Consider the following 18,912-nt stretch of genomic DNA (forward strand, 5'->3'; position numbering starts at 1 on the left):
AATATCAAATTACCAGGCTTTAAAAGTGGAGGTATTGTAGCTTGATACTGTCGTCCAACTCTTATTCTATTTCGATTTTGGTTCTTGGCTTCATTATCCCAATAAGAATCAAATTCAGCATCTAATTTAGAAGAGGAAAGTTAAAACTCAAAGTGATTTGAGCAACAACAAAAAATTTAATACAAAATGTTTCTTATCATTTGAACTAAATATAAAAAAAAAAAACTTTTCCCCAAGATAAAATTAAATATTAAAATAATTATAAGCATTTCAAAATTGTTAATAGTAACACAATTCAGAAAAATATTGAACTGTGAGTACTAAGCCATAGCAATGGAAAGAATTATCTATATATAACAATTTTTGTATAAAATTCATCTTATAGGAAAAGACATTTGAATTATACTGAAGATAATAATAAATATTCATCAATAAATAGATTAATTTAAAACTTCATAAATAAATGTGTAAGACTGCAAACTTATTTGTTGCAGACTTAAATTTATAATGAAATAGCTACTTATTTGCTTTCCTAACATTGCAAAAAAGTGGATTTGCTTTCTCATGAAAAAAGAGCAGAAAGACTATCATTATTTTGAATAATATGTTAAAGGCCAGGATGATATGAATATTTTTTTAATTAGAGCTACAAAAATTATTGATTTTAACCTAAATATCAAACTATAATATTTGGATAAACAAAACTAACACTTTTAAAGCATTGTTAGAACTAACTAATTCAGTTTCTGTTATAAAGGAGAAAAAAATATGTAATAATTGTTTGCTAAATATGGGCAAATGTACACAGAAGCAAAGCCAAGAAGGGAGATAAAGCCATTCCCAAGCATTAATTGGTCACTGATCAATTATAAAACAGATTTTCATAACTGGAGACATAATAAATTAACAACAATGTAAATAAACATTAAAGTTTTACTCTTCAATATTACAGTAATAATAAAAATGCAAATATTTGCAGTGCTTCTAGCTTCAATCTTTATGTAACAAATGGCTGAAGTTACATCACCAATAGGGACCTACATGATAATGATTGAAAAAGTGTAAAATTTTTCTAAATATCCCAAAATATAAAGAGCTTNCAGTATTATACCCTTGTCATGTCAAAAAACACTTTTTGACGTCAAAAACCCAACCCTGCCCAAAATATAAAGAACTTTAGTAAGAAAAATGATAAAGTGTGAAAATGATAAAATTAATACAAAAGTTAAAATATTTGAATCAGTTCTGAATAGTTCACAATGAAGATAAAAAGTTAAAATGTAGTTTAACAGAAAGAAAAAAAAACTAGACATGCTTAAACTAGGCAAGTTTTTTTAGCAATTTAGTAAATATTGACTATACTAGTCCTCTCTTATCTATTAATTAGTTTATAGATGTAGGTATTCAATAACTTATTTTTAAAAAAAAATTTCGTTTAAAAATTTTCCTATCATAAATGACAAAATTTGTCAAAAAATTTCATAAATCTCAAAAAAAATTTTATAAATTTTTAATATTTGTCAGACAAATATTAAAAATTCATGAAATTTTTTTTTATTTCTAATGGCAAAATTTAAAGATAACTACAGTAACAAATACAAAGAACTATATAGAGAACAAATATAGAGAGCAATAAAAATATAGAGAAAGAAAGAAACATTTATAGCAATGGTCTATGAATGAAATTTATGAACTTAAAAACTACAAATTTAAGACCCCATGCAGAAAAATTTTCTAGTTGTACTGCAAGATACATTAAAAGAAAAATATTTTAAAAATATATTAATTTTTAAATCATTGTTATCTACAGGCATCAAAGTCTCAGTGTTAAGTTTTGAGAAAATTAATAAATTAAACAAAAAATTTACATCATGAACTACAACCCTATGTAATAGATGAAATATTCAGTATATTTAAAAAAATATAATAAGAACATTGGTCAGTTTTGATTATAAAATAAAATATTATAGTAACAATATACAGATAAATTACAGATTTATTCATAGTTTATACACAAAATGACACTTTAAATATATTTGATATTTTACTCTTAACTGATTTTTCACTTTTATATCAATAATTGGCATAAAATAAGCACTATACTGAATATAAATCTACTTTACTAAGGTTTGTTAATCATTGTAGAGTACAACAAAAAAAAGTAATAATTATATTAAACACAATGTACTGGCTTGATATAATTTATAAAACAAAATAATATGATATACAATTAATATTATCAAGCCAGGATATTCGTGTTTAATAATGAAGAAATATTTTAATAATGTACTTTGGTCATTTAAAAAAGAACTTGCTTCAATTTGTGTTAATGAGTTTGTAGATACATTCTTAAGTATTAAAGCATTACATAAGCTTTATACAAATATTAACCAATGTGGATAATCACATTATATAAAGGAAATTAATTACAGGTTTCAAATCGCCAAATACTTAAAGTTAAATGGTAGGCATAGTTTGAGCAATAACATTTAACTAATAACAAACAAGTCACTTCACATCAAACTATACTAAACGTAAATGATGATTTTTTGATCAAATATCTATAATTCTCATGGTTGTAAAATCATGAAAGAAACTATGAGGTTAACACCGAAATGAGGAATCTGGAATTCGTCATGTAAGCAGCAAGTGATAGGTACGTAATAAAAAAATAAACGTATCTAAATTTATTAAAATAAAGGAAATCGAAACTTTACATTTAACTATTACACACATACATAATTAATGAAGAAAAATGTTAAGCAAAAACAAATATAGAAAATAAACTATTATATAAAATTGACTATAGAAAAAAAAAATCACGCTCTCTCCCCCATAGTATAGATAAACAACAACGCCTGTCTTATTCACATTCGCAACTAATTTAATACTTCACAGCTGTTATCATTATATTTATTAGATTTGATGCTAGCTGTCTAGAATAGCATTTTAGAACAAAAAATTGTGAGGGTACTTAAAAAAGGGCTAGAAGTGATTTTTTTATTCGTACCTGTACTACATTTATCCATCAATACTGAAGTTCATTTGGTGAAAAAAATAAATTCATGGTATTGAGATGATTTAATGTTTCGATTTCAAACAGATTGCCGTATTATTCATTTTATTTGATTTCTTTTTAACCTCTCCAATGTCAATGACTGGTCCATTACTTTAGCGTATTGGTTCAGTTCAGACGGGCGAGGTTCGACTCAGTTTAGTTTATAGGAGACAAGGGAATAGAGGCAAAAGCACGTATTCCAACACAATGCAACAACAGCACAATGAATAGTAGTGGCGCTCGTGTCAATACATAAGGCCATTCTCACTGTATTCTAAAACTTCGCATGTGCAAATTCAAAGATATGATCGGGAACCTGATTGGCAATGCGAATCGTCATACGCGATACGGTCCCTAAGAATGAAGTAAAAATTATTGAAAAATATAATAAAAAGTACGAACAGTAAGTAGGAGCATTAAAAGTAAAAGCATTTCCCAATTACTTCTCTTCTTATAAATTTTTTTTCCAAATATATCCATAAGCATGATTGTACATTCTAGTACAACTCAACTCATTTCACATTCAATTTGATGATGATGCTTGTGCTTGTTTCTGTTTTCTTGTCTTGCCACGTCTGATTATAAGTTTTTCGTATTTAATTGTAGTATTTTTGTATATGTTTCTATTTTGTATGAAAAACAAAAATTGTTTTCAGTTATAAAACGTCTGATTCGTAATGTATTCATTTCAAAAAATTTTAATAATAGCTTGTACTGCAGTCTCTGTCCAATGTTTAATGTTTAGATTACCTGCTAATAGCAGACGGTGTTTAAAAGAAGAAATCCATAAAGGTGTTTTAGTTAGTGGAGAATATGATTTAAGTGACGCTCCAGGTCACATTACTGATTTGATGGTAATTGTTTTGTATTTCAATTAGCAAGGACTGATATCTTGTTTACCGGTTTTGATTGTTTACTTAGCGACTTAAATTATTTTGATGAGTTCCTTAAATCTTTTCATCAATCACTTATATCATATTTGAATAATTCATTAGATGATTATATTAAACTTTATACGATATTTACAAATTCTAAACCATATTTTACTAATGTTAAGAATTGGTGATCATGAGAACATACATAGCTACACATGTTGTTTCTAGTGCTGTCAAGCGCTAGTTATTCATACTTTGGGCATGTATTACTAAGCATCACATCTTTACATAACCTTTCAGCCTAAATATCATCGAGTTTATAAAAATAATGTGCTTATTCACAAATCCAGAGTAATTTTTAAATTTGAATGAGTTGGGAAAATCTCTGTTTTGTTATCTGTGACAAAATAATTACCAAGTTTTGGAGACTTACCAGCAGTGGCCCGCAAGAAACTAAAGGCGCAGACAAATAACTATACAGAGATATCTCCGGGGAGATTTTCGTGTTGTGATCTGTGGCAGAATTATCGCCAAGTCTCGGCAGCTGCTCGTGAGAAACTAAAAAAAACATCACAGAAAGGGACCAATTCGAAAGATATTACTCGTAACTACCCCCGGGCAAACATCTACACGTTTTTTTTTAAAAAAATTTGCAAGTTTAAAATCTATTTGGCAACTTTGCGATTGTAGTTGGCGCAACAGATCACAATCGAATCTCCACTTCACAATCGTATCTCCAATGTGTTAGAAATATCACTATTGCATTCCTCTTAGTGGTGTTCCTAGATGTGGGCAAGAAGGGATGCCAAATTTATGTTACTAATTTATTTATGATTAGCACAATTTTTACATGATTGATTACCGTAATCTTCCCTTTGATAATATATATATATTTTGCCGTAAATTTAATCATAAAATTTAATATTTATCATAAATTAGTGGGTAATAAAAATACTTTTTTAACATTTTTGAGGCTATATTTTGCATTTGAAACAAAATCTACTTTTATATGCGGAGCCAATTTCTAAATTACAGTAATTGTTTCTTTGGCTTTAGATAAATTGTTTATAAATGTGATGAATATAGGTGAAACCCCTATCCATGTTAATAAAAACATTTGTCAAAATGTAATGTTTTTTCGTTCCAGATGACAGAAAATATAATAACATGGATGCATCTAAATTAGAAGAATTTTTAAGTGTTTTGATAACGATTTCTCTTTTGACCATTTTTAAGATTATAACGATGTGTTTGCTTACCCAATGGCAGAATTGCCCTAAGTATACGAAAAAATCTATTTGTCTGATAACATTGTGGCTATATGACTCAATTATTAAGTCTTATTTTTACATTATTCAAAAAAAGAACTAATAAAAAAATTGTTTATTCTTCCAATTAATTGTTTCCTGATTATATAAATTATATACTCTATGATGTTTGGTTTTTAACTGCTTGTATTGTTAAGCAATATAACATCTATTGATCTAGCAGGGGTCTATTTAGAAGAAATTTGGGTCCATTAAAAGACCTTTCACAAAATATCTTTTCATTAGAACGGATCCTTCACAAATTTGTTTATCTTCATTATTGATTTGTTAATCGAATAACCCCCCCCCCGGGGGGGGGGGGNTTTCCCTAAATTTAAATTCCAACACGTACACATTCTTATTAATATTAAATCATATTTTTTATAAATAAATTGTTGATCAATTTATATTTATTCATAAAATTAATTAATGGAATATTATGTAAATAAAAATTAATTTCTGGCAATTTTTTAAATAAAATATTAGAAATTTAAGAATTGTTTGTTTACTTGGGGAGATTTCCGTATCGTGATGTGTGGCAGAATAATCGTCAAGTCTTGGAAACTTCCGGGCAGTAGCCCACGAGAAACTAAGAAAAATATCACAAAAAGGAACCAATTCGAAAGGTATAACTCGTAGCCACCCCCGGGGAAACATCTACATGTGTTTTTTAAAAAAATATTAGCAAGTTCAAAATCTATTTGGCACCTTGGCAACCGTAGTTGGCACGACAGATCACGATACGGAAATATCCCCGTTTACTTAATGCGTAATACATTAAAAGTGATACATTACTGAGTTATGTTCTTTAGAATATGTCAATTGAAATTATTAAAAATGTGAGTAATTTTGTTTCCATTATTCGTTCGAAATGAATATTCTGTGTGAGCAGTATAAGCTAAATACCAAATATATGCATGTTGCATCTCTAATTTAGTAGCAGCAATTGTTGAGCAGAATCTTGTATCTATTTACAATTTAAAAACTTCTTGAAAAGGATTTTTGCAATAACAGGACCCTATTTGGACAAATTCACAAAAGTGGGACCCTGGTCGAAAGAATGTGACTTATTAAGTCAACTGAAAGAGTTAAATCAATTAAAAAATATTTTTACTTTATAAGTTTTTTTTCTAAAAAAAGGAAGAAAAAATGCAAATGTGGAGATGGTCTTTAATGAATAATTTTTGTGAAAGGTTCTACTATTCATAATTTGTGAAAACTATTATATAACTTATTCCAAAAACTATTCATAATTTGTGAATATAAAATAAGCATTAAGTCACATTCTTTCAACCAGGGTCCAGCTTTTGTGATTTTGCGCAAATAGGGTCTTATTATTGCAAAAAACCTTTTCAAGAAGTTTTTAAATTGTAAATAGATACAAGATTCTGCTGCTTCAATTGATTTCTAAAAATTACAAATGTACAGGATTTTCTAAAAATTCCATTAATTTCGTTCTATTTTCATTGATTTGTGTTTTTACTCATGTACCTAACTTATTGCTCCTTGTAAAATGTTTTAATAATTACAAATTACGTTATTTTTCAGGTTGTTGATACAAAAGGTCATATATTAGTATCAAGGGAAAATGTAGATAAAGGGAAATTTGCATTTGTTACTGATGATTATGATGTATTTGAAGCTTGTTTCATTTCAAAAACACCCGCTGGTATGCTTTATATTCATCATAATGTTTATATGATTGTTTTGTCTCAATATTCTAATAAATTAGTCATTTATGTATATATAGCTAATTATATTTTTTCTTTTTTTTTTTTCATTTCTTTTATTTTTATTATGTTTGGTTTATTAAAAAAATTAAATTTCATTCAGTCTGCCTTCTTAAAAGAATAAGGATAAATAAAATTTGAAGATTTGTTATGATTTAGTTTTTATTATGGATACATTACTATTACTTAGTATCTGTTCATATGATATCAATTCTTTATTATATTGTTTGACAAAGATGCAGAACATGGAATAATTCTTTTATTTTAAATGATTACCGTTTGCAAGTTCTATCTTTTTATGTTCCCTTTTTTTGTTTGAAAAAAAAATCTAAACAAGTAATATTGTTCATGAGAAAAAAATGTGGAAAATTTAAAAGAATATTTATTAGATGGTAAGATTAAAGATGAGTGTTTGTGAATCTCATTATCTGAGACAGCTTTTTATATAAAACTAATATTATCAGCAACTGTTTAAAAAATAAAAAATAAAAACATTTGTTTTGCTAAATATAGGCGAGTTGAATTTTGAACTTACATTATAACAAAATTACTGTAAAAAAATATAGTGTTTTAGTTGAAAATATCTTTGTATTTATAATAAGTAAGATTTGTAAGTTATTTCATTTTTGATTTTGCAGGTCAAAGAGCACAAGATAGAGAAGTAGTTTTAACTTTGAAACATGGTGTGGAGGCTAAGAGCTATGATGCTGTATGTGTTCATTCTAATATAATTTTATAGTTCTTCATTTATATTATGTTAACTATATAATAACTATTGAATATTTAACTTTATTTTAATTGTGTTACTTAATTCAGGTCATAAGTTTTCAAAATTTACATTGTCAAACCTTGATCTGTTGTTTTTGTACCTTTTGTGTTTCATGTTTATTATCTTTTTTTTTATAATCTTGTTGCAAATGCTATTCTTATAGTGTTTCTGCTCAATACTTGTTTTCATTGTTTTTCAAACTGGCAGTTTCTCAGGTTTACCATTCAAAAATTCTATCGACATTTAGAAAATATTAAAGTTATTTTGTTTACCGGATCTGAGGAAGGAAATTAAAATTTATTGCAATTAGAGGAAATACCTCAGACAACAACACATTTGATATTTATGCTTAACTTGATGAGAATGTTGAATCTTGAGTGCTGTCAGCTCAAGAAATGTTTGCAGAAGTAAGCTGACGTGCAAAGTGATACCGATGAAACAGAATAACAGCCAGCTTGGGAAACACATTGGGGAAAAGCCTTGAAGCCATGATGAATTTTCTATTAACGTGATCTTCAGAAAATGAGCTGCAATCTGCTATAAATATCAAAAGCTTAGTTGTTTGTGCTGAAGAGAGAAAAAAAGTATTTGGTCAAAATTTCCCCAAATGATTCATCTTTTGTTTGCATCATAAATATTTTTGCTGTAGATACCTAATTTTTTCAACTAAAGTTTTTTATAATTATACTGCCGTTATCGCATTTTAGTCCATTGTTTCTTTATTTATTTTCATACATTTTCAATTCATTATTTGTAACAAAATTTTGTCTGTTTAATTTTTTAAACTCTAAATAAAATTGCTTATTTAGTTTGAAACTGATTTCATATCATGCAATAAAATGTTTCATCTCCCTTAAGGTTGCTGATATGGGCCGCTTGAAACCTCTTGAAGTTGAATTGCAAAGACTCGAAGACTTATCAGAATCAATTGTGAAGGACTTTGCTTACATGAGACAACGAGAAGCTGAGATGAGGGACACAAATGGTACTAGTAATAATTTTTTTTAAAACCATATTTACAAATGGTACTCAAAAAATTCCAAAATGTCTACATGCTTTCCAGGTTTTCAACTGTTGGTACTTAAAATGAATAGTAAAAATCTATTTGAATTAAAGATTCAATCGTAAATATTTTGATGACTTAGCTTCTGTATTTTGTCTAATTCTGTATGCATCAGAGCTTAAAAATTATATTGTCATGTAGAGATTCCTATTAGGAATTTTAAAAAAATCTTTGCATGCCATTAAATATTTTAATCGGAAATAGCATTCCTCCTTGCCTATCAGTCTGTAATAGTGGATTCATTGCAATGAATCAAATAAAACCTAGATTCCAGCATTCCTCCTTGCCTATCAGTCTGTAATAGTGGATTCATTGCAATGAATCAAATAAAACCTAGATTCCAATGCAATTTATCCACTGAGACAAGAAATAATCAGCCTTTGATAGTGTCTTGTTTATCAGCCTGTAATAGTTTTATATCTGGCAACATCTAATCTCTTTCGCTTTTTTTTCTCATCATTTTTTTTATATCACTTCAAGTACAGTATGAGTTTTTAAAATGAATATCTTAAGAAAAAGAAATATAACTTTCTACAGCAATGGATTAATAATCATTATTTAAAAATATATGTAGAAAAAAATATGTATTATTTATAAAATATATGTAGGTATATATTTAAAATTGCAATAACTTTTGTACAAACTGGAATTTTGGGGAAAAAATCATGTTTGATTCGTAAATGAAAAGGCTCTTTCAGCATTTCAAGTCTTAATTCAGTAGTTACATTGCAGATGGCTACAGGTCAACTAAACCTGCTATTTTTAACATTTAGTACTCCCAGTATAATTTTTTGCCTGCCTTCGTAATTTCGAACGAAGTCTTATTAACTTTATGCAGCAAAGCAAAATATAACATAAGGCAAAGTCAATAAGAATGAGAAACGAAAATGAGAAAATTTGTGAAAAAAGCACTTAAAATTGCAATGATTTTGGAACAGAGTGGAATTTCTAAAAAGAAAAGGAATATATACATATTTGTTAAATTTATAAACAAATATGGCCCTTTCTGCATACCACATTTAGCTATAATCTATAATTTTATTTCTGGGGCTTTTAGAGTGACCTGTGTGTAATTTTTGTGTCGAGTTTTACAGTTAATAAACTAATTATGAAATGTTAGATGTTCATTCCATTTAACATTTTTTTTTTAAAGCAAATAAAGATCCTTAAGATCATGCCTTAAAGATCAATGTATGAACTTATAAATTCAATATTATTAAAATGTCATTAAATTAAATATATCTTCTTGATATACATTCTCAATACATTGCAAGTTTTTTTAAAGACTTATTTTTTGGTATGGGCATCTCAGGCGTCCAATTTTTTGATGATGAGATGATGTTAAAATTACACTTGCAAGAGACACTCTTATTTACAATAGTTTAAAAATTTTGCGCATCAAAAAAAGTAATATGAAAAAAAACTTATTTCTTCTACTCAATATTTAAATTGATATCAATTAGAGTACTATTACTTCTTAGTTCGTGTCCATTTTATTATCTCTAAATATAATACCATTTTATTGTCATATCATTATTGAGTGAGGCACATACCCACTGTCCCCTGCACCAATTGTGCCCATACTACTTACTGACGTTTTTACTATACTAGAATGGGATACTCTCAGACCAACACTTTCTAAATTTCTCTTACACTTTTTTTTTCCTGTCTTAAATTTTTTATTTGCTGTTTATACTTGAATTATACGTGTTTATCAGTTAAATCAAGTGAATATTATTATCGTAATTAGTGAATTTATCTTAAATGGAAAGAGAAATATTAGTTTTTTAATAATCAATATTTTACTTTGTGTAGCTGAAATATAGAAAATCTGATCAATTCTATGTAGCCTTAAGTTATTAAGGGTTGTAATGTTCATTCATGTGTTATCTATGAGCAAAAATAGAAAGTAGAAAGCATTAAGTGAGTGTTTTAATTCAATTTTTATCTTAAAAATTATAACTGGAGGCTTTGTAGTTGAAATTTTTTTTAGCTATATGGTTTTATTCTAATTAGTTAATTTGAATGTCTTCAATTTTGCCTGTTTTTCAGGATTATTTTATAATGAATTCTTAGAATTTTTATGTCATTGAAATTTTACTTATGCCAGATTTTACAAGTGCTAAAGCTTCATTTTAAAAATTAAATTTATTCCAATGAATGTAAAATCCATTATCACTCTTTTTTTTCTTTTTTTAGGGGGGAGGGGTTCTAATGAACCAAAAAGTGAGGAAAAAACTTCCTAAAATACCATAAATGTTCATAATAATGTTAGTACTTGTATCTAGTATATATTTTTTAGAATTTAAGAAAATTTCTTCTTCAACAAGAAGATCTAATTAGGGAATTTTTTTGACGTATTAACAGACCAAAAGTAGTCCTTTTTAATCCTTGACTTGAATAACACAAGAAATTTCTTTTACGAAAAGGAAAAAGTATGTTATGTATTTTTTTTATTATTATTTTTATTAACCTTCAATTATTTTTTTTGTTTTTCAGAATCTACAAATACCAGAGTGCTTTATTTCAGTATATTTTCTATGGGCATTCTTCTAGCTTTAGCTACATGGCAAGTTTTGTATCTTAGGAGATTCTTCAAAGCTAAAAAACTCATTGAATAAATTCACTATCTTCTATGAAGATACTTCAAAATATCAAAACAAAACTGTTTTGAGAAAAAAAGTTTTGTTTAAATGCTGCTTTTTTAAAAGAAAAAAAAAAAACTCAGTCTCAAAATGTTTTTTGAATGCTTTTCAGTATGCAATATCTTGCAATTGTATGTAATTTTTCACTTAAAAATTTTTTTGACACTAACATGATTATTTGAAAGCATTTGCATCTTTGAACTATTTTAATATCCTGGATAGTTGAAAACATTGTTTTGTGAGTAAGTTAATGATTTATTATTGATTTCCATTATTACGTTTGTGCTCTTTTTATGACATTAATAATAATCCATTGGAACTTAAATAGTTATTAGATGAAATTTTTAAACAATTGAACAAATATATTTCGAAACAATTATCTTCATTGTTCAGAGAATTGTTTACTGTCTATTCATTTTTATGTAATATTTCGTTTCTCCTAATGCTGTATTCAGCTAGGATGTACAACCTATGCTTTGAACCAAAACTGGCCGATGAAGTCTGTTCATTTGATCCCTGAGCTGACATAAATATTAATAAAAATTTTAAAAAAAGTAACAAGTAAAAGTAAGTTGCTGGTGTATCATATCTAGCCTTTAAGTTTTGTTTATGGGTTCAGTGATAGCTGTAAAAATTAATTTTTAATGAGCTTTGCAATTTTCTTTCCCCCCTCCCCCTTTAATTAGTGATAATTTGTTTGCTTTTTTATCTTCCAGCTATATTTGTAACAATTTACTTTTATATACTTATTTAATTTATGGTATCTTTAGTTGTGCCTGTGTAATTTATACAAATTAGTACTTTAAATTAGAATTTAAATGCAGCCTGAATTTTTAGGATTACAGTTTTATCTTATTATTGGCCTGCTATACAAGAATGGTTGTGCGTCCTTGATTCAGATCGTTTCATCTCTGTTACTGAGAAATTTTTAGTTTTTTTTCTTCATATTAATAAGGTTTAGGTTAATATTTTTGAATTTTGTTTATGCAACTATGTACTGTCACTATGTAATGTTTTTCTTTCCTTTATTCATATGACAATTTCTCTAAACTATTTTCATTAGAAATAATACTTCTAGAATTACGAGAAATTATGGCAAAGTTTTTGATGGTGAAAGGTGTTATTTAGTGCTGTTTTGGATTTAAAAGATGATTGAATTCATTTGGACATGTTTTGTATATAAGTATTAATTTTTTCTTATTTTTTTCATCATGCATTTTATCATCTGTTACTTGGATTCATTTTATTGTTATTCATGCTTTTTAACTCTTATTGAATTAGTATTAATGTAAAGACAATGTATTTTTATCATATTTTAATATAATTTAAAAGAGGTTCTAAATTTTTGATAAATGAAATAAACGTGATATTGTAATTACAGAATAAAGCACCATTTAAAACACTTGCTGTTTCATTTGTACACTAAATAAAATTATTACAATTTACTTCAGTTTTTCTATTTATTTTGATTCTTTATTTTTAAGGTGTTTATAACTTATAATAAAGTAAAAAGGATAATATTAACAGTTGGAATTTATTTGTATCTTAGGAAAGTTTTCTTATTCGACCCTGTAGCTGCGTGGTATTGTTTCTTATATTGATTAATACATCATTGAAAAAGAAATAGAATTGTAAGGTGTTCCTCATTTTACAACTCATTTAAAGAAATAAAAAAACTGTGAAATAATAAAGCTCACAATAGGATATTAGGCACGTTATTTTGAAATTTGTCAAACGGAAATTGCTCAAAAGTTTCCTACTAATGTTTGTTTGAATTCTTTATTTTAAACTGTGCATAACTAGGAGGCTTTGCCCCCTGCTCACTCTGCTCACCATCCCCCACAATTCATTTGCATTTGTTTTTATTTCTTCCTAAATTGCCTTTTTTCCTAATAAGCAATTAAATATTTGGTAATTAAGTATAATTATTAAGAAATGAAAGTTGAACTTTTGAAATATGTTTGTCCGTCAAAGAACATTTAGTTAACAAATTTTTTTTCCTATACTTCTTATTCCTTTAGTAGTACAGTAATTTTTAATCCTAAACTGTTGGCCAATTCCTTTTAAATCTTTTATTTAATGTACTCGTAGTTCACATTTGTCACATATTTTTCAAAAAAAGAATTATTATACCAGGATGTTTCAGAAGTATTTCTCTAACGAGATAGTCTTTTTCATCCAATAATTTTTGCATTATAAGACTGAGAAACGTTGAAATTTCCTGAAAAGCAGAGTTTACAGCAATGGCAGTTTGTTTATTTTTTAAAAGAATTTTTTTTTTACTAATTTCTGAGCTAATTTAATTTAACAAATTAAATTCCTTTGCAACCACTCATTTATGTTTAAAGATGTACAATCCATCTCACAATACTTTTATAAAGCTAATAAGAATTCTAATTAATTTTGAAATTTGTAATTAGATTGCAAATTTGATTATTTATCCACACCAGTATTTCATTTTTTTCAATTTTATGGATAATCTGTCCCATTCTGGGCTTGACGATTATGAGCGTGCTAAAAACATCTGCGCTTGCAGTTCTTAAGCTTAGCATGCTATGGCCGTAACTTCTGATATAGTTAAAGCAGCACAAATATTGCAGACCTGCGAACTCTCATCCTCTTGGCCCTAGATACATATTAAGAAATGAGCGTAATACACTTGAGAACATGTTACTGTGCATGATCGAAATCAAGAGAATGTCGACTTTCCCATTATCACATAGTTGCTTTGGTGAATGTATATTTGTTGTATCCGATTTGATTTTAATTTATTTGTTGATATTCGGTATTTTGATAAATTTATTCGATATTTTGATATGTACTGAGGATAGATTAGGAGGAACATCAATGTTCAGAGTACCGGTTAAATGCATACTGGGCAGTGGTACTTATATAGACTTAGTATATATTTTGAACCTTTACCAAACGACTATATTGTCAACAACCACCAATTTCGATCAGTCACAGTAACATACATACGTATATATTTATAAAAATATATAAGAATTTTAAAAAAGAATTTGAATTATTCATTGTTCTATACGGGATGGAAATCGCTGCCATTAGTGGGGAAAGTTTACGAACTCAATTGAAATTAGATTCATATTAACAAGTGAGCTTTACTTCATTTGAAAATGCCTATATATATCAAATATTCATTGAAATTTTGAAAAAAGAATTCAGACTATCCCATGCAGATAAATTCATAGTCTGGACAGTGCTGCAATTAGTGTGGACAGTATACGAATTTTTTATACTTTGCTAATTCAATTGAAACTCGATTCATATTAACGAGTGAGCGTTGATTAAGTTGAAAGCACCAAAATGCATTCAGAAATAGAGGTATTTTGAAGAAGAAACAAAAAAAGAATTTTTGTACTGTGCAATGCAGGCCAAGTTTAATTTATGGAAATCATTATCATAATTGTGGATGTGTAATATCATAATTTGCGAATTTTTTATTATTTTTTGATGTAAGGAATTCAATTGTAATTAGATTCATATTAACAAATTAATGTTATTTCATTCGAAAAAATCAAATATATATTACGAAAAATCTTTAGGAATTATGAAAAAAGAATTTGAATTGTCCAATACATGCTAAATTTAGAGTATGGAAATCCCTACCATAAGTGTGGACATGTTGCGGGGTCAATTAATTTAATATACTTATATATAAGTCGAGAAATATCTAAAGGAATTTTGAAAGAAAATTACAATAAATAAATGCATAAAATTCGCGAATTTTTTGCCATGCAGAGTTCAATTGAAACTAAATTCATATTAACTATTGAGCGGTAATTCATTTGGAAAACTAACGTATATATCTAGAAATATTATAGGAATTTTGAAAAAAAAAAGGGATTTGAACTGTCCAATGCGGGCTATATTCATAGTCCGGAAATCTTTGTCATACGTATGAATACTTAGAAAATGTTTTATACTTTTTCGACATGTGGAATTCAATTGAAGTTAGATTCATATTAACAGCGAGGGTCAATTTGTTTGAAAACAATTTCGACATAGGAAAATGGGTAAAAACCGAGTAAATTGATTGTGTAGAAATTATCAATCTAGCGGACTAACTTAGAATTGCACTTACTAGCCAACATGAAGGACATACCATATTGACTTGTTGATTTATTCACAGCGTAAGTGTAAATAAGTTAATTTTACTGTGTCAACTCTAATATTCTCTTTTTAAGCTATCCTTATTTATTGGTTATTACAGTTATAAAAACTATTTTTAGTTTTCTCGTGCGTGGTAAGACTTCGTCCGCTCCCCTTCCTTTATGAGTGTCTACGCTGCTCCTACGGATGCTGTAGTGCAGCGGATCGAGAAGATTACTACATCCAAGGCTGAAAGGTCATGCAGGCCCCAAAAAAATTTAGTGCAGGCCCCTTCCTTAAACAACAAAAAGCCTTATTTTAACATTTTGCAGAATTTTTGAAGCCTCCTCAAAATAAATTGTAACTTTTATAAAGAAATTCTCTTCAATTTTCTTTTACAGATCCAATTAATAATAAGTACTATATTTTTTGTAATGAATTTTACTCGGGGGCCTGGGGCACTGTAATTCTAGTGTTTCTAAATTTCCCATGGAGTTAACTTGTGCACCCAGGGTGAGACTGAGTAATTTTACTTTTTCTAGGAGAAATCATTTATAGAAAAAGTAGTACATCAAAGACTTTTCATGAATGATATATTGTACATAACTGAATAATGAATATCTTAAGTCTGATAGTTTCTAGGACTATTAGTTTAGTTCCGACAGGCCTTAAAATCTTATCCATCCGGTCTTACCCCACTTTCCCCTACATAGATATTTTCAAACAAATTGTTGCGCACTTTTTAGTATGAAAATATTTTCTGAATTCCGCGCGACGAAAATTTATAAAAATTTCGTTGAGTGTCCACATTAATATTTTCATTCTCGGAACTTAACAAAATAAGTAGGGGAGATATATTGATTAATACATCATTGAAAAAGAAATAGAATTGTAAGGTGTTCCTCATTTTACAACTCATTTAAAGAAATAAAAAAACTGTGAAATAATAAAGCTCACAATAGGATATTAGGCACGTTATTTTGAAATTTGTCAAACGGAAATTGCTCNATATTTTCATTCTCGGAACTTAACAAAATAAGTACCTTTTTGTGGAAACTTCCATGCGAATTTTTTGAACTTGACTTATATACCATATCAGAACTGAAACTTATTTAATTTTAAGCTGTGACAATGCGAAAAAAATACGGGATTCTTTGAATAACTTTTGATTTAGTGTTCGAATCTCCGCGTACTACTGGGACTCAATATAAATGGTTTAAAGGGGCGAAGTTATTTTAAGTTGCGAAACCATGCTTTTTTCGACGGATTTTTATTCCTTACGTTCAAAATATAAGGGGTAGCCGCAGTCTGGGAAATTGTTTGGTCAGGAGCACCTTAATATTAATTTTTGGCGTATATTTTTTACACAAATAAAAAAACTTTTTTAGCACAATTACAAAATTCGTTTTTAGTTATTGTAAGGTATACAAATTTTCACATCATTTTAAAAATTGTAATTTTATACGTCAAAATAGAAATTTTGAAGGAAATCGGTTAAATAGTTCTTGAGAAATCGAATTTTAAAAAAGCTGCATATTCAAATTTTGATTTCTCAGGAACTATTTGACTGATTTCGTTCAAATTTTGTATTTTGCCTATTCGTCTGCTCTAAATAATTAGCATATGTGAGGTTGCTCCTTATAGCCATTAAGAATGGGTCATACTACGTGAAGTAATAATAAATAGTAATTACTAATCGGATTTCCAAATTAATTATTGCAGACGATTAGACATAATTAGAACGAAATCGCTTGAAAAGTTCCTGTAACAACCTTATAAGCTCTGATAAGTTTTAAAGTCTTTCTTTCTCTACTTTTTTCTATTTAATTTAATTAATTTATTTATTTATTCTCATTTAAATTGCAGTTTATAATAATATTGATTCAGAGTTGCTAATACTCTGTCTTCTCTAACAACCTGTATATTAGGCCACTCCAATAGGGCATGACTGTAATTAAATTTGTCCCCTTGCTGCGTTTTTTCCCTTCACTTGAAAATGTAAACTTGTACTCCAAAATACTTGTTTAAAATTGGTGTATTTCTATTTATTTTTATCTAATTACTAAAGAGTGTATTTCTATCACAAGTCTCAAAAGTAGCGTAACACACTAAAATAGTTGCCTAAAGTGTATAATTTAGTGCCTCTTTGAAAAAAAATACAATAGGACGCTGAAGTAACAAAAGTTCATAACAAAACAATGGTATCCTTCATTTCTGACTGTTGATTTCCGACAGTTTATTTCTAGATTTGTCTTCTAAAAATGATGTTTTATATTTGAGACTTGCATTGCTTTCAGAAATAACAAAATAAGTAAATAAATAAGAATTTTTGGTCCATTTTATTTGTTTGCTGAAATAAGGAATATTTTTTATTTTGTTGATTTTTCGGAAGAAAGGATGCACATAACATTATATTTTATTTCTTGAAAGTAGATTGAAAGTAGGAAGTACGGCACTCTATTTACAACCTAACGGCACTTAATGACGTATTTAAGAGTACTCCATAGCGCTGGAAAATTTTTACATCTGAATTCTAATTTACCTTCATTGTTATTATTTCAAAGTTTATAGAAATGTGGGTTCTGGTAAACCTTAAATCTAGAGTAAACCATAAAAGCTTTAAATGCTGTGCTGATTAAAAAGAAGAAGAAAAAAAAAAACATTTAAAAGCAAACAAGCATACAAATTAGTGCATGATTATTTTCCCATTGCGAAATCTTGCCACAATTAGTTTGTATTTTTATACTTTAAAAAAGCTGACAGGACTGGGAACTGGCCTTGTTTCAGGAAGGTTCTGGGTTCAAATCCGAGGCAAGGCATGGATGTTGTTCCATTCTCTACACCAGAGGTCGCCAAAGTGGTCTATATAGACCCCCAGGTGTCTATTTAACATAAGCGTGGGTCGATCTGAGCCAGGGGGTCGATTGGTCGAAGGATTATCAGAATTTTTTTCAGATATATGACAATTAGAAATAAAAGAAGACTTGAAAATTTATGCAGGTAATCTTCAAAAATTGAGCGACGATTTTAAACTGCGTTTTGTTGATTTGGAAAACATTGACATCCCTGATTGGATTATTGTGCCATTTTCTGCTCAAAGTGAAAACGTGGACATGAACCTGCAAGATGAGCTTGCTAAATTATTATGGGGATTTGAAGCAAAGACGCTTTTTAAAAATTTAACAATAAGCAAATTTTGGACAAATATAAATATAATGCAAAAATATGTAAGACTTTACGAAATAGCTCAGCCATTTATGATAGCATTTCCAAGTTCCTATATGGTTGAAGCCGGTTTCAGTCACGTAAATTCAATCTTAACTAAGAACAGAAATAAATTAAATGTGGAGTTTCG

The 18,912-nt window shown here is 28.0% G+C and overlaps 2 protein-coding genes across 3 annotated transcripts in view; one reads left to right on the forward strand and one right to left on the reverse strand.

Moving 5' to 3' along the window:
* LOC107455556 (uncharacterized) overlaps positions 1 to 3,319 on the reverse strand; it is a 28,620-nt gene extending 25,301 nt beyond the window's left edge. For both annotated transcript variants that reach the window (XR_006224958.2, XM_016073167.3), the window contains exons 1-2: positions 3,011 to 3,319; positions 14 to 121 (exon numbers count right to left, since the gene is read on the reverse strand). Coding sequence is in view for 1 of the 2 variants with exons in the window: in XM_016073167.3 (XP_015928653.2) it covers positions 14 to 121; positions 3,011 to 3,029 (127 nt within the window). In the remaining variant the exon portion in view is untranslated. The remainder of the gene's footprint in view (positions 1 to 13; positions 122 to 3,010) is intronic.
* Positions 3,320 to 3,565: 246 nt separating this feature from the next.
* Positions 3,566 to 12,892, forward strand: LOC107455563 (Transmembrane emp24 domain-containing protein bai). Its single transcript, XM_043040499.2, has 5 exons — positions 3,566 to 3,912; positions 6,789 to 6,909; positions 7,609 to 7,679; positions 8,598 to 8,724; positions 11,302 to 12,892. Exons 1-5 carry the CDS (start codon positions 3,736 to 3,738, stop codon positions 11,421 to 11,423), a joined length of 618 nt encoding a protein of 205 aa, XP_042896433.1. The 5' UTR covers positions 3,566 to 3,735; the 3' UTR covers positions 11,424 to 12,892.
* Positions 12,893 to 18,912: the final 6,020 nt, after the last annotated feature.

The sequence above is a fragment of the Parasteatoda tepidariorum genome, chromosome 9, assembly GCF_043381705.1.
Source record: "Parasteatoda tepidariorum isolate YZ-2023 chromosome 9, CAS_Ptep_4.0, whole genome shotgun sequence".
Taxonomy (NCBI): domain Eukaryota; kingdom Metazoa; phylum Arthropoda; class Arachnida; order Araneae; family Theridiidae; genus Parasteatoda; species Parasteatoda tepidariorum.

Coding starts and splice junctions, on each gene's coding strand:
- LOC107455563 (XM_043040499.2), top strand. CDS start 3,736: ATGTATTCATTTCAAAAAATTTTAATAATAGCTTGTACTGCAGTCTCT. Junction 7,680..8,597: donor AGGCTAAGAGCTATGATGCT/GTATGTGTTCAT, acceptor ATCTCCCTTAAG/GTTGCTGATATGGGCCGCTT. Junction 8,725..11,301: donor TGAGATGAGGGACACAAATG/GTACTAGTAATA, acceptor TTTGTTTTTCAG/AATCTACAAATACCAGAGTG.